At 41.9% G+C, this 16462-nt stretch overlaps 1 protein-coding gene across 1 annotated transcript; it reads right to left on the bottom strand.

Annotated features, from left to right (window-relative positions):
• Positions 1–1867: 1867 nt before the first annotated feature.
• DYNLT3 (dynein light chain Tctex-type 3) lies at positions 1868–16456 on the bottom strand. Its single transcript, XM_006015653.3, has 5 exons — positions 16404–16456; positions 14650–14691; positions 7734–7857; positions 5801–5878; positions 1868–3993 (listed from the first exon to the last, which is right to left on the bottom strand). The coding sequence occupies exons 1-5, from the start codon at positions 16431–16433 to the stop codon at positions 3917–3919; spliced, it is 351 nt and encodes a 116-aa protein (XP_006015715.1). The 5' UTR covers positions 16434–16456; the 3' UTR covers positions 1868–3916.
• Positions 16457–16462: the final 6 nt, after the last annotated feature.

Raw genomic sequence — 16462 nt, 5'->3', positions numbered from 1 at the left:
CAAAAGAGGTAGACAGTGAGGGTGGGGGATCATCCTGCCAGGGACAAGCCTGCTTATCTGGTTATCTCCTCACACTGCCCTTCAAAAGATCTGGCGGCACCCCAGGTACACCGGTTGTTAGTCACTGGTTTAGATGAAGATGATCTCACCCTGAACCGCAGGTTGATTGAGGAATTTTGCTGTAAAATCTTGTAACACAAATGTGATTTACACTGGATTTCCCTAATCAGATTAAGTAGCTGCCTTCCTCTTGTTCTTCTAAGGTTGTGTTTGGAAAGACACACCTTTGGTTGTAGGATGGCTGGCAGTAGTAAACTGTAAACCTAATTTTGGACCCTACCATCACTTCTGCAGGGGCTTGAAATTCTTGAAGATTTCACTCATACCCATTAATCTGTGTTACCACTCAGTTAACTGTTACTATCCAGTCATTTGGAGACCTGTTTATCTTCTTGTAAGTGGATCTTCAGTTACCTGTAACACTTGGGATCAAAGACTTTTGATTTTCCACCAGTAGCAACTTGGCAGCACACCTCTTGCATAAGCTCACGTTTCAGGGAAACATTATTCAGGTGGTTCCACAATATGAAACAGGGACGGTCACACCAGGTGTCCAGGGCAGCCCAAATTCCCTGGAAAGGTATCTGCTGGGTAAGTAGAGGGCAAGTAAGAAATTGGCACTCTGCTTTCCATGCACCCCCTTTTTGTTTCTTTTCTCTCTGGATCTACAAGGTCTCTCTGGATCCTCTCTGCCTTTTCCCAGGGAGGAAATGGCATATGTTAGCCACTTCACACCTGAAGCAATATATCCCTATTTTAATAGAAATGTATAGCTTCATAGTAATACCAAAGGCCTTACTGCAAACTCCTCTAACCCAATTATAATGCTGATTGTAATTCTGATTTGCATGGTGGCAGTAAGAAAAATATTTACTTGTTTGCATAAAATGAACTGTTCCAAAAAGGAGATTTTACCACACCTTCAACTCGCCTTTGAAAAGTAAACTTTCATTTCCGCCTAGGAAAACTTTTACAATCTTTTCTCCTATGCCTGAAGAATGCCTGTGCCTGAAAGCTTGCAAATAAAGAACATTTTTTGGAACCATCTAGCTAGTCTAATAAAAGATATCATGTCTACCACCACTTCTGATTTCTTTTAACTTGTTTGAGACCTTTTATTGAATGCAACAATATACAGCAGCTATGTATTTTGCAACCTACAATAATTTTCCTTCATCTGAGAAGTCTTCCTAAAGAATTTTCTCCACCTTAGATAGCAGCCACATAACCTTTACTTTGAGACTTCTGTGCCTTTTTAAATTTCAAATGCTCTGTGATGCTTGGGCATAAAGGATAAATTGTCTACGGTTACCATTAAACTAATAATTGAACAGTAATGTATGTGTTAAGCTAAACTGCAATATTTGTAGCTAGAGTGGTCATGGGCAAGGAGGGGAAATCAGTACAAAGTAGGTAACTGTTGACACACAAAACCCTTGCTTCTTGTGATACCTTTTATTGGACCAATTGTATAGCTGGTAGAGAATTCTGACAAGCTTTTTTACTTCATCCTTTGTTGACACAACAAAGTTATTGGGAATACAGTTACTTTGGCCCCATAGTTTATATAGCTAAGCATATTGGATGATTCAGTAAAAACTATCCTGCATGGTACTCTGAAAAGCAGAAAAAGCATGGGACACTAATGCTAATCCATACATTTTGACACTTGACAGAGCAAATCAATCACTTCCAAAAAATAAAAGTATGCAACTGTAATGTTTCAATTGTATAAAACAGTAAGAGGCTGGACAGGAAATACTATAGCAGATTGTTGTCTATGAACTGATGATATTAAGGGCAGATATACAACTAAGGCAAATCTTTATTATTTTTGGTAGATACAAAACAAAGCAATTTTAAAAGAAGCTTTATTTTCAAGACTTCCAGTGATCTTCTGCAGTGGAACTTCACCAAGCCTAGGCAGCAATACTTTTATTAATGTGTCTCACATTTACAAAAACAGCAATACTGAGAGAGTAAATGGCTGTTTGGAATAACTATTCCAGTTTGGCAGCTAAAGCTTATGAAATGAGATAGCAGCTATGCCTGCATTTTCTGCTTTCAAATTGTTACCCTAAACCAAATAATCTTCAATTGCTTTATTATATATCTGAACTTCAGTGCACTATGCAAATACTTTTCTCACACTATACCTGACTCCTAGACAAGTGCAATGTTTTAGAGCTTCTGTTGGTGCTTAGATAAAAGCTGAATGCTATTTATGCAAAGCAACTAGCATGGTGTATAAAGTTATATCTATATTCCACTATATAGCAATAGCTTTTTATATAGTTTAAGCAATGGAAATAGTATTTTTACAAGGACTTTTAAAATCTTAGATCAAGAGTGCTTATGGGGAGTGGGGACAGGGGATGGGGAGAAATCTGCAGAACTGCATAAAATGGTTGATTAAAATTAATAAGAAGCAATGTTTTACAGAAACTCTGGTACCAGTATCTTCCATAAAGAGGCAGTAATTTAATAATAAAACTAGTTCAAGCAGTTTGATGTAGCAAACTTTAAATCTGCCACTTGGTGACAGTGACTAGTGAGGCATTTTTTGGTACTGTACCACTTGGTACTGTGTAATACATGATTTGTGCATTAACTGACACAAATCCAATCCCACAAATGCCTGCACACAGGTGTAATTCTTCCTGAATGTGAATGTCTCAAGTCAATAGGATTATTCACAAAAAAGAAGTTAAGGACATGTGTTAACTGAGGCTCCCATCCTAAAGACATTTATGTTCCTCATTTTAATTGGTTTATGTTACTCATAGTTATTAAATAACTTTAGAATTTAAAAATGTAGGAGAGATAAAGAACATATCCTTATATTCGTAAGAATAATGTATGTATGCCTGAACAGAGCAAGACTGTCAAAATGTGCATCTCCTTTTCATAAAACCTCACTTGGTTTTATGCCACTTGATTGCTGTAAACAGCTCTGAGAAACCTAAGCCTCGTTCTAGTGCCGCCAGTAAGATCAATAGATGCAGACCTGGTTTCTTAGGAAAGGCAACATTTTAAGTTGGACTTATAATATAAAAGGGGTTGGATCAAATTTCCTTGTTGCTGAGAATCAGAGGAGACCATATTTAAGTATTTTACTAATTTGGTCAGTTTGTTTTAAGAAATATGAATCTGTATGAATTAAGTGCTAAATAAACATCAGATCCAACAATGTTTCTGCTGACTTCAATGACAAAATTCTAAACTTTTTCATCTAAAGGAAGATCAAACCTCTCAATAACTGAGGTCACTAGAGAGAGAGAGGAGTTTTAGCCAATGCAGTATTTTTGTGCCCAGGTTAGAGAAACCTCATACATTAAGGTTTTCACATATTTAGCAATGCTTGATCGACTGTGTGTAATGCTCATTCAACATCATGAGCATCAACACATAAAGTAGCAATTAACCTTGTTTAATTGAATATGAGATACCAATATTAATTAACAATGTATAGATATTCTTAATTTGGTCCCAACTGCATCCAATCTCGATTATCCCTTCAGTTTCCTTCTGCTGATTTAGATATCTCCATCTCCCAGTGAATAAAGTGCCATTTTCTCATTTTGGTGCAAATATGCATTTTCTCATTTGATTTCATGGCATCTTCTTCAGGATATCTTCATTTTAGAATATTTAACTTATAAATATTTTCTAGTTTTAAGGTAGTTAGACTGAAAATGTAATTAGAATGTACAATTTGTATAGAGGGCTCTAAAATCTGTTGCATACCTCTTATCTTAGTGTATAAACAGTGATATTAAATATAAGAAATATGCTTTGAGTGATATTTTTTCTATCTTAAAGGCTTTGGTGTTGGTGTTAGTATTATTCCAGTCAGCTACAGGATAATAGCAACAGCAAAAACATTGACAATGCAGTTCATTGTTCGGTTCTCCCATCTCACTGTGCAGGTACCTAAAAGATATTAAAATTGAGAAATAAGATGAGACAATGACTCCATTACATTTTGTACATTTCATTACATTCTTTCCTAAGAACCCAGTCTTTAATGTCAGTCTTTAATTGTCCCGACGAATTCAGCTACTGATTTCTCTAATTCATAATTCTGTTTATAAATATCAACCTAACTTTTTGTTGCTACTTGAAATACAAAACACCAAACCAGCGATTTCCTCTAACTTATAAAGTACTATTTACTAGCAGACATGGGTTTTATAATCTTATTTAACACTCAATAGAATGTAACAGGCTGTTTTCTCCTTAATCTATTTCCTTAGTGTTAATAGTGCTTCTGTGACTTTCTGAGCAGCATGGAAAATCAACTTGGTCAAAACTTTTCCTGCAATTTTTGCTTTCTTCTTCCTGCTCTTATACTAATGGTATTCCTCCTGCCAAGAAAACATTTTTCTTTCTTCTCGTACACTTAAAGGAGTTGATAGTTACTGAAACTCAAAGCTTTTTTAGTGCAGGTGCAGACAGATCAGCGATTCAGCGTCAGTTTTTAAAATCTGGATTTTAAGTTCTCTGTGCCCTGTAAAGTTCTTCCATGTTCAGGCAATGAATCAATATTTTCAAATTGCCAGATATTTTGGGGCCCTTGTGCTTCCTGAAGCCTTCGTCTGTGCATAAAAAATATACATTAACACCACAGCTATATGACTACACAGTTTAATAATGTTGGCCTAAAATTAAAAGAGCTAGAAGTGAAACAATTTCTCTGCCAGCTCTAAAGCTAATTAAATGCAGAGATTAACACATGCTGACTTGACACTTTTTTACTGGAATTTTATTTTCTAACAAATGCCATAACTCAGTTACATTCTAATGTGCTCTCTTTCTTTTTTTACCCTTTATCCTGTTCTACAGTACTTGATGAAACTGAGCTTGGCAGGCTCAAAAATATTCTAACAATCTTACCTCTGCACATGGTGAACTGAAATAGAAGCACCTAGAATTAATGCAGAAGCAAATAAACATACCAACTAATACATATTTATGAAATAGCTATAAAAGCCAAATATAGCACTAGAATGATGCCAGGATAATCCAGGAAATGAGAGAGGTAAGGATTTTTGCGGGCAGTATCTTTTAGTGGACCAACTAAACAGCTGGGATAGACTTAGATCACCTTTCAACTGCAGGACACCTGGATAGATCACCCACAAAGATCTTTGCCTCTCATAAAATAATCAAGCTATTGCTGTTTTAACTAAAGAGTTTTTTTTTTATCCTTTCCACTCATAATAGGCAAATATTCAGCACTGCAGATGTACAGTTGGAGTACACAGTGAATCAGTGCACTTATAATTGAAGATTCTCTATGGCCACTGAAGGGGGGACACTTGAAGATTACTGTTTACTGTATCCTGACTGTCCCTGATAAAGGCATTATTTTTTTTCCAACAGGAAAAGAATTATTGATTTCCATTAGCATATATGATACAAAGAGGTAAAGCCCTAGCAAGATCAATCAATATAAAAGGATTTATTTGTGGAAGGAAGATGTTGCTGAACCCTGGAATGATTCCACACAGACGTCTACAAAGATCTGCAACGTGCTTCTGAAACTGACTTGAGTTTGCTGTGATTGCAAACAAGACTTCAATTCTGGAAGTGATGGCTTTTGCAATCAGCCTTACTTAGCCTAATTAGCCCTTCAAACTGTTAAATAATAACATTTCTAACAGTGCTGAGCAACAGGTAGTCTGTTTGCTGACTTTTAGTGAGATGCTTTTATGCAAATCTCAGGAAAGGAACTCACCATCAGTTGTGGTATCCCAAAAGCATGAACTTGCTGTGTGGAGGCCAGCTCCACTCTTCTGCATCACTGCACAAGTTACTAAAGGAAAGAGTAATAAAAGCAGTATTTTCTTTTGTTCATGAAGCAAGAGAGAGATGAATCTTTCAGAACTGCAAAACTGTTTTTTTATTACATTTTCATATACTGGGAAGCTTTAAAGCATAGGTGATACTGTTATTTTGTGCCTAAATAAGAGTGCCAGCTGTACCCTTCATGTATGCTTTTATGCTAGACTTGGACCTAAGTTCATATTTTACTGATTGCAAACCTTTCATTTTTTCTAAAATTGGGCCTGAAGTATGTATACAAGCAGAGAAATAACTTCTCTTTGTCAAAACAAGGAAAGCCATTATGCACACTACCTTTTAGAAATTTTAAGATGACTTTTTTTGTTCTAGCATTAGGTTTTCTTACAATGTCTGCTTAATCTAAAACTCAAATGTAATTTTGTTGTAGCTGTTTAAACTTCTTACTGGCGCAAAGGCAAGAGCTTAGCCAAAAAGCTTATTGGTAGGACTAAATTCCATAATTACTTTTCAATACTTAGGGTTGGTAAATGCCTCGAAAGCACAGCCACACATCAGAAATGTCAAGGCACAGTAAGATACAGTGCCCACAGCAAGGGATTGCCTGATACAGGTAGTGTTCATCAAATCTTCTTAGTTGCAGATCAGTGGGGGGTCAACTATTTTGAAAGGCATGCCACACTATACTCTCTCCCACCCCGTTATGGCATGCCACTCCGATCCCCCACTCCTGCCCAACTGGTTGCTCTGCCCTATGCTCCCTGTCTGATCTGCTGTTGTGTTCCCTTGCTCCTTCTCTTATGTACCACACAGGTAGGCTGCCCATGTCAATTGTGGCATGTGCACCATGGGTTAATAACCCCAATGAAGACACTGTAGCACAAGCCACCTTCCAAATAGGGTGCAACATCAACTTGACATTGCTGACGCGATGCGGTTCCTCCCCTCCCCCCTCATTTCATGGTGTCCCTTCCTTGCCCCACCCCTCCCTTCCTCATTTGCATGCCGGCCCCGCTCTGCGCCGGTCCCCACTGGCTGCGTGGGCTGGAAAAGGTTGTGGTGCTGCGGGCAGGTGCAGGGGGTGCGGCTGCCAGTGTGGAGGGATGCTGTGGCTGGGCCTGCGGGAAATTCTGCTGCCGCTGCTGCTGTGGCTGTCGGGGCAGGAAGCCGGCGCTGCTCCCACCTCCCCCCGCACCCGCAGACATTGCACTGGGGTGGTGAGTCGCGGGCCCCAGGGAGGGAGGGACCCCTGCCGCTTGGGCTTGGGCTGCCCCAGGGGAGAGGGAGCAGGGAGGTGTCCCTGCACATCCCACACCCCCCTGTAGAGTCCCCACATGTCCCCCTGGCTGCTGAGCCCAGGTGCACAGGTGTAGGAGCATCCTCAAGGTCGCCCAGGTGGCAGGGAGAACACGGTGGGGTCAGGGGGCACCCCTTGACCCCTGCTCCCCCAGGCTGTGGCCAGATTGGACAGGCCGCGTGAGCTGGCCCACTGGGTGATAAAAAGTTCATGATCCGACCCCACATTCAAAAAGGTTGGACACCCCTGATCTAGAACTTAGAACTGACAACACTTTAAAAGGCAGATCACCAATTCTTAGATACAACCTTTTAAAAAAATCTTATCCATTTGGATTCAGAATAATGCAATCTACCTCCTACAAGTAATGCCAGAAGTGTTGGGTGACATAACTGTTTTGAGTTTTAAGTATATATAAAAACATCTCTTCTATTTTCTTCTACACTAGTTCCTTCCATCCAAGTAAGGAATGAGAAGGTACCTCAGATACCTTGTTTTAAAAAGCATGCTTTTGAATAACTGCTCATCTGAACTGTGTAGAAGGGAAAGAATATGGTCAAACTGTACTTACCAATGTATTTGTATGTTTTTCCTAATTTCACCAGATGTGTTAAAGATTGCTCTACTATAGTAGCAGTCCACTGATTGACTTTGTCATGACTATAATCTGCCTTGCCCAAAATGCTTTCTATGCACTGAAAACAGAAAAATGAATTATGATAGGAAGTAAATATGAAATATGAAACATAATAGCAAAGGAAACTATGCTACTAAGGATGCATTCCTTAGTAGAAAGCATTCCAGAATGCATGTTCGTATCTTGGGTCCCTTTTAATCAGTTTGGCTATCTATAAAGCAGTTGTTTAATTGTAAATTAAAATATAATTCAGCATTCTTTGCTGAAGAGCGCAGGAATGTATTTTTACCATACACTGTTCCCTAAGTTGCAACTGATGAGGTATGGTGAAGCTGTTGCTAAAAACTTACTTCTGAATAGATATTAGCTGTAATATATTCTAATAATCTGGTTGGGAAACAGATTTACTATTCACTTGCCAGGAAAATAAAAGTTCCGATTACACTTACTGATAGTAAGTTATTATCTTGTATAGTGAAGTGTCACTGCTTCTCCTTCAGAATCTATAGTAATATAAAAATGTCCTTTTAGGACAGACTCCTCATTTCTTAAAAAAATAAAATAAAAAATACAGATTTGTTCATTCTAGCTATGTAAACTTTAAACTGGTGAAATAACTGTGCTTTCCTACAAATGTAATCCTTCTAATTCCAATTAAGCTTCAAATTTGATCAATGAAATAATAGTCTCCTGGAATTCCAGAGACCAAAACATAGGATTAAACAATATTAAACTGTAACAAAACTAACCCTTTACATGGTAGGTAAATAAGAATACCTTTTTTGATAGAAACCGTTTGTCCCATGAACACCCACTGAAATTATTTAGGAGTCTGTGGGCACGTCTACATGAGACACTTAACTTCACATTGGCATAGGTTACTGCGAAGTAAGCATGTGTGTCTACATATGCACATGCTTACTTCGCAGTAAACCTCCCTAATACTGAGTAAATTTGCAACCTGCAAATACAAGTAGCAAATTAACTTGGCATTAGTAATGGCGCCATACTGCTTGTGTAGATACCTGACTGGGAGCAAAATCTGATCCTAGTCAGCTGTCCACCCAGGGGCAGGAGATTGCTCCCCGCTCCCGGGAGCTGCCTGCTGCCAGGGTGGGCTCCACCACAGAAGCCTGGGCAGGGACTATGTCCCCCTGCTCCAGCAGCAGTGAGCTGTAAGCCCCCCACTCTGAAATTGGAGACCAGGGACTGGGAGATCCGTATCTCCCAGTCTCCGCTCCACCATCACAATCAGGGAGCAAAGGGCTGGGAGACCCTTATCTCGCAGCAGCAGCTCTGTGAGCACAGGGCTACTGCTGGGAGATGCTTATCTCCCAGCCTGAGCCCCCAACTCCAGAGCTCAGGCTGGGAGATAAGCATCTCCCAGCAGTGGCCCCACTATCACAGAGCAGGCACTGGGAGCTCCCTGCTGGTGGGGGCTGGGGAGCTTGTTACCTGATCAGCTCCGTAAGTGTGGAGCGGGGGGGCGGGGAAGACAGGACATACAAGCTCCCCAGCCTGTTCTTCCACCCAGTTCTCATGGAGCTGGGTGGGGAACAAGCTCCCAGCCCCCACCCCGCAGGTCCCAGTCCTGTGCCCTGATCAGGTGATTGAGGCATGTGGCTTGGAAAGAGCTGCAGGGGTAGGGTAGGTCCCAGCCCCCTGCCCCAATCTGCTGGTGGGACAGCTAGCAGCTAGCTTGGATCAGGGCAGGGGACTACCTCTCCCATGCAGCTCTTTCCAAGCCCCATGCCCTTGATTGGGGAACCAGTGCTAGGAGCTCCCTCCTGGTGGGGCAAATGAACATTGTCCCCTGGGCGCAAGAAACAGCTGTCTCTTGACCAGGAGCTCCCTGCCAGCCCCTAGGTTAGCTCCCAGGGGCAGCCTGAAGCTCCCCTGTAGCGATAGGGGCCCATTGCAGGGCTGCTGGGACCTAGGAGCAAATCTGTTCCCTAATCCTCACATGTGTAGACACCTACCCAAAAACACTTACTGCATAGTAAAACTAGGCTGGAGTAACTGCATGTGTAGAAACTCCCAACAGCATAAGTTTTCAAACTTTTTTAACAAGTGTAACCCTTCTGTCTCAAATTTTCAGCTCGTGTACCCCTTTATTTTTTTCTTGTTTTTAACGTTACCAATTATGTGATATAAGGCAGGCTACACTAATCAACATTAAATGCATTATTAATATATACATTAAATATATATATCATAGTTGTGCCATAACAGTTTGGGCCTGGTATGCTGGTGGATCAGTAGTGCTGGAAGGGGTATGGGGGGTGGGGTGCAGATCAAGGCCCCTGTGGTGAGGGAGGGAGGGAGTGGGGCAGGGGCAGAGGCAGGCACTGCACAGCTAGGGTGAAGAAGAGAATGGAGCTGTGAGCATCTCATTTGTGGGGTGTGGCTCTGCCACTGCGTGCTCCCCAGAAGGGCATGGGGGGGTGTGACCCCCAGATCTGTCTGAGGAGTGAGGGTGGGCTGCCACTGCAGGCTGGGGCAAGGGCAACGCCAGGCTCTCCCTGGTGGGGGTTGGGCCAAGGCTGTGCTCAGGGCAGGCAGCGGCGGTGCTGGGAGTGGGGGCTACAATGAATTTTGAGGAGGTTGCAGCCCCTCCCTTCCAATGCCATTGCTCTCGACACTGCCAGGTTGTGCTTCTGGCCGCCTGCATGCATGCACTGAGGCTGCATGCACGCATGCTACATTTATCAGCTGTATTGTCAGCCACATCAGCCAAAAAAAGCCAATTGGCGATACAGTCGATTTTCCTTATACCGGTGCCAATCTGACATGGGACCAATGTATCAGTGCACCTCCAGCAGTTTTTTCTCATTCATTCTGAGTACCTGCTACGACCTTTTTAATAGGATCAAACCCCCAAATTAGTTTGGATCCAGCATTATATATTATAGTACAGAAATGAAGATAGTGTTATTATCTTGTACTTATTTCTTTTACAATTTTATGACTATTTATTACAAAAATATTCTTCAAGTCATCTATTTTTTAGAGAGATGCTACTGCTAGACAACAGAACATCCTAGCTTTAGTTACGCTTTAAAGCAGAGGAATGGGTATTGGCTTCATTCCCATAACTGATGCAAAATAACAAAAATCTGTCATACAGTCAGCTTTTCAAGACAGGAACACTTATGTAAAAAGCTGAAATGTTCATATGACCCTGCACAGCAAGCACAAAAAAACCCCTAGGCTGAAACAGTTCTTGAAAAGTACAGCTTTTTTTAATAGGACATGCAGGGAAGCCCTTGCAGAGTCTGCAAAATCCTTCGGGGAATATTTTAATAGAGAAGTGCATCCTGTAAAACTTTCCAGGACCTGCATGGAATAGGATGTAGACTTTCACTTACTGGTAACACCAGCATTTCATTTAACCAATTAATGAGATAAATCATCTTAGACATATTTTGTCTTGCATAGAAAGCATTAAGTCTTAAAAACCAATTACAAAATTACATTTAAATGCTTATGTAAAGTAAAATTCTGGGTTCATCCCATTGTAGAATGCCCCTCAAAAGCAACCTTTCTTTCACTTACTGTAGAGATGAAGACAATTCTTTCTACAAGCTTGGGGTTCTTTTTGGTAAATACAGTATAAGCCACTTAAGATATCTCTGGGTAATGTGGGCAGCCACTAAATTTGTGCATTTGGGATTCAGCCATTTGCTAAATCCCATTGTTTTCAACAGTAAAGGTTCTATCTAAACTGCATTAAGCCTGTCTGGTAACCTACATGGGAACAGTCTGCTTTCGGCTATCTGCACCTCTTCAGGCTCCTTACATTGTTACTTTGAGAGACTCCACTCTACTTGTAGCCTTTAAGGGGACAGAATCTAGCTGGTTTCACACTGGTAACAGCACAAAACTGACAGCAGTTGAGCTGGGCTAAAAAGAATAACCTCCCTCTGCACATGTCTAGCATTCAGAAAATTGCCAGACAAGCCTATTATATATGGCTTATGCTGCTTCTCATTTCCCTGATGTCACAACTGGGAAAGAGGTTGACTAAATCCAAGAGTTCAAGAAATTAAATGAAAAAGAGGCCTACATTTACTTTTTAAATAAAAAATGCAAATATTATCTGGACCATTCGATCCTACGCAAAAATAGAAAAAAACTGTGTAGAGAAGAGCAAATGACTGGCCTGGATGGGCAAACACTTCAAACAGTACATTAAGAGTAAGTAGAAGTGATGGCAAAGAGGATTGATCAACAAGGAGGGAAAGTTGTCAGAGGCTAAAATGAAAAAACAACCAAAGCCTTGGGTAGTCCTACTTCAGGTTGGAGCTGCCAAAGAAAATAACAGCAAAAGATTCAAGTCATGACCAGGGAACTAGGAAGGAAGAAATGGGACCATTGTATACTAAAGATAGGGGGAGGACAACAAGAATAATCTAGATATGACCCAACTATTAAATGAATGCTTTGGTTTGGTCTTCAAAGATGAAGATGTAAATGAAGATAATGTAAGTACCAGATTGAAATGAGTACATCTGAGGAGGCAGCAAATCTTAAATTGCTTATGGAGACAAAACTGGAGGTTGGATAATCTCCATTTTAGACTATTTAAAATTGATAAATTAAATAGCAACTTCTATAGCATAGATCTATAATGAATCTGTCAACCTGGGGATTATGACCGGAGAATAGCAAATTTACCTAGGTCAAGAAGAGAGTTGGGAAGGAGAGGGGAGGAAGGATTTCAAGCAATTACAGACCTGATATTTTGAATTCAAATGTAGTCAATTAGGGATCTTAGAACAGATACTGAAGGAAAGAATAATCATGAAAATAGAAAATGGACACAATGCAATATGGTTTTATCACAAAGGCTAATCTAATTCTCTGACAAGACCACTACTACTTAGATACGAGCAATGCTGCAGACCTAATCTATCTAGGATTTAAGAAAGCATGACACACTGCCTCATTGGAAATCCATATGTTAAATTGGGGATAAGAGGTTTAATAGGCTCAGATCAAATGTAAGGTGCATAAGGAGATGGCCAAAAGACAGATTACAATAGATCAGAGATAAATCGGTAATTGCATTCCTCAAGTATTCCTTAGCAACTTTGGTGTAAAAACTAAATGTAAATGTCAGCTTTTCAAATCTGCAGACATCACACATCTAGGAAGTACTGCCAGTCAGAGGAGGATCAGATTACACAGGAAGAACTGGAAAAACTTGTGACATGGAGCAAGAGGAATGACATAAAGTTTAATAGGCTAAGTGCAAGTCATGTATTTATGGACTAATACCAAGAACTTTAGCTGTAAGATGAGGTTCATAGCCTGGAGGCAACAGAGGAAGAAAGAAACCTGAACATGCTGGTCAACTGCAGGATGAACATAAGCTGCCAGGGTGGTGTCCAGGGTATTAAGTGGAATATATTTAGCAAAAGCTAAAAATGTGCTAGGGAAGTAATAAGACCAGTGTACAGACATTAATAATATGGTACAATATCAAACTGGCTATGAACAAATTTAGAGTGGAAATTTAGATTTCTAGTGGGAGCGATATTCTGAAATGCTTTTTGGAAAAGTAGTGCAAGTAAGGAATTTAATGTTTCAAAATAGAGCTCAACAAGTTTATGGAAGAGACAATGATAGGACAGGGGTGTTCTTAGAGCAATAATCTGAACACATCATGTGGATGCAAATGTTTAGTAATTTGATGGTGAGAAACTTGCTGTCCATTTGGGAGGTATCTGGTATCTAATGTTTCTGCAGAACCCAGGAAGGATATTTTTCACCATGAATAAAGTAAGTGGTTCCTTTAGGGTGCTGACAGGTGTGCAGCTCCATAGTCTAACTCATGATGCTTCACAGACAGACATTTGGGTCAGGAGGGTGGAGAATTATACTCTGCTTTGGAGATGATCCAGCCAAGGAGCTGTGTGTCTGCAGTTTCTCTACCCTAGCCACCCACTCCTTCACTCCCCCAGCTCTGGTGCTGTCTGCACAATGGCAGTTGGGGAGAAGGGAGGGGAGGGAGCTCGGGCTGGGGTCTGCTCAGCTTGTGCTGGAATGGGGGCAGGTGGACTGGAAAGTAAAAGCGGGGGTTTAGCTGGAGAGCACCAGTGCTACTTAAAAAAATCTCACAGGTGCCTGGATGTAGTTTCTTGCCCAAATGCTCTGGCTCAAACAGACTGCTAGATTTGAAGTCAGGGAGGAACAGCAGCCCAGTTTTCCTACACCCATACCTGATCAGGAAGGATCCTGGTTTTTGCTGATAAAAAATCCCCAATTTTTGGTTTTAAAAAAGTAACCCAAAATCTACATTTAATATATGAAACATCACTTATAGATATATAGATATAGATATATATCTATATCTATATATATATAAATAAAAATATGTGTGTGTGTGTGTGTGTGTGTATATATATATATAATCTCCTAGAAAAATGTGGAATTTAGATTACTTTTTAAAATTGAAAATTTTTTAATTAGAGAAAACCAGGATCCCTGCTGATCAGTGTGCGGGGGGGTGGGGGGGGGTGTTCTGCCTTGTGCTGTATCACAAAGTATGCTTCTCTCATCTGAACATATTCTAACCTGAAAATTTCCTGCATTTTCAGTGGTAAAGTACTGTTAGCATCTTGTCTGTGTTTCCCTGCTCCTGCTCCCACCTGCTCCCTCACCCATTCTTCACTTATGGTTCATCACAGGGTTTGGTGCATCAGAATGCTTTGTGGTTGTGGTATGTGAGACGGTTCAAAGGGGATGATGTGAGTGACCTTTTTGGACACACAGCTGCCTGCGAATCCAGGGGACTGACCTCTGGGCCTAGAGGCTCCTGCTACTTATGTGTTTTTGTATAACCTACCTCTTTAACAATGTTGTGGGCTTCATCAGCATTGAAGATCATCTGTTAAAAAAACCCCAATGTGAAATACTGTCAGTAATTCATTTGTTTACTTATACAATGCTATTCCTATTAAAACACAGATTAGGTCTTGTATCAAATGATTTAAAAATATAAAAAATAGTTCTTCCCTTTCCAACACTGCACATCTGTCACCTGGTGTTAATTCTTGGGCTAAACTGCCCCTCACCGTGGGAGAATTTGAATAGGCCTTAAAAGATAAGCCCTGAGTACTCACATCAGGCTCATCTTGGACTTGCCTAAATATTCTTGATAGCAAGGAGTCATGACCCACATGGTCAAGTCTTGTTTACTTTTTAAATGAAATAGCAAATAGGTGGATTCAATCTTTGTACCAAAAATGATGACGTTTTATAAGCAATGCCAGGCTCATGTAATTTGTTCTGAATTCACTGATAATGTCAGTCCTCCTGGCCTGTTTTTTCCTGTTCATCTTTGTTAATGTTTCTTCTGCTAGCTTCACACTACCTTCTTCTTAAGCTCTCACCACCACCCACTCCCAATAAAATACTTATGCTGCAGTGTGTGGTGCTACAGAAATAGCACAGGCAGACATGGGTCACTGAAGAAAATGATCAGTCTTTGGGTGTAACACCAGAGGGTTGGAGGGGGAGAGCTAGGGCATAACTCTGATGGGGTGATTGTGTGTGTGAGGGTGCAGCTCACATGGGAAGTGTGTATGTGTATGTGTAACTCTGGGAAATGTGTGAGGGCATAAAACTGTGATGGGGGGGTGCATGCCTGAGGGTTTACGGTGGGAGTGGGGGGGGGGGGGGGGGGGGGGTTGGGTGCAACTGTGGGAAGGTGTGTGACAGTGAGGGTTTAAAGTCTGGTAGGTAGGTGGGCGTGGGCGTAGCTCTGCTGGGAAGTGTGTGTGTGAGTGTGAGGGCATAACCTGGATGGGGTGTGTGGTGGTACAACTCCAGTAGGAAAGGTGCATGTGAGCAGGGTAACTTAGGGGAGGGGTGTGCATGCATGCAACTCTGGGAAGTGTGTGTTTTGGGCAAAACTCTGTGAAGTGTGTGCGTGAGAGAGAGAGAGAGAGTGTACCAGGGCATAACCTGGATGGGATGTGTGAGGGTGCAACTCCAGGAAGAAGCGTGCTTGTGTGTGTGGGGGACAGGGGGGTAGCTTGGGGGGGGTGCATGTGTGCAACTCTGGAAAGCGTGTGTGTTGGGTGCAACTCTGATGGGAAGGGTGAGTGTACGGGCATAACCTGGATAGGATTGTGTGAGGGTGCAGCTACAGGAGGAAGTGTGTGTGAGAGTAACTTTGGGGGAAGGAGGGAGTGCACATGTGCAACTCTGGGAAGCGTGCGTGTTGGGCACAGGTCGGAGGCGTGCGGTGTGTCACTCATTTGGAAACTACACAACGTCCGTGCGCGCATAACTCTGGGAAGTGGGCATGTGTTTGGGCACAACTCTGATAGGAAGTGTGCACTGCCTTTTGGAAACGAAGCGGGGTGCGCGCGCGTGCGCATGCACAAGTCTGATGGGAAGTGTGTATGTGTCCATTTGGAAACGAAGCGAGTCTGATCCAGCGGAGCAGTGCCGGCCGCCGGGCACACGGCCGCCCGCGCTCCAGGGGCTGCAGCTCGGCGGGCCCGCCCGGAGCCCGGCGTGGCCCACCCTCTCCCTCCCCGCGGGGCCGGCCGTGCCCCTTCCCGAGCGCAGCTTGCGCAGGGGAACTCCTACCTCGTCGTTGTGGGGGTGAAACTCCTCCATGGCAGCGGCGGCGCCCTGCCCCTCCGCGG

The sequence above is a fragment of the Alligator sinensis genome, unplaced genomic scaffold (assembly GCF_000455745.1).
Source record: "Alligator sinensis unplaced genomic scaffold, ASM45574v1 scaffold243_1, whole genome shotgun sequence".
In the NCBI taxonomy this organism is placed as follows: domain Eukaryota; kingdom Metazoa; phylum Chordata; order Crocodylia; family Alligatoridae; genus Alligator; species Alligator sinensis.
This window is presented reverse-complemented; position numbering and strand designations above follow the sequence as displayed.

Coding starts and splice junctions, on each gene's coding strand:
- DYNLT3 (XM_006015653.3), bottom strand. CDS start 16,433: ATGGAGGAGTTTCACCCCCACAACGACGAG. Junction 7,858..14,649: donor CCCACAACATTGTTAAAGAG/GTAGGTTATACA, acceptor TTCTGTTTTCAG/TGCATAGAAAGCATTTTGGG. Junction 3,994..5,800: donor TTGGGATACCACAACTGATG/GTGAGTTCCTTT, acceptor AATATCTTTTAG/GTACCTGCACAGTGAGATGG.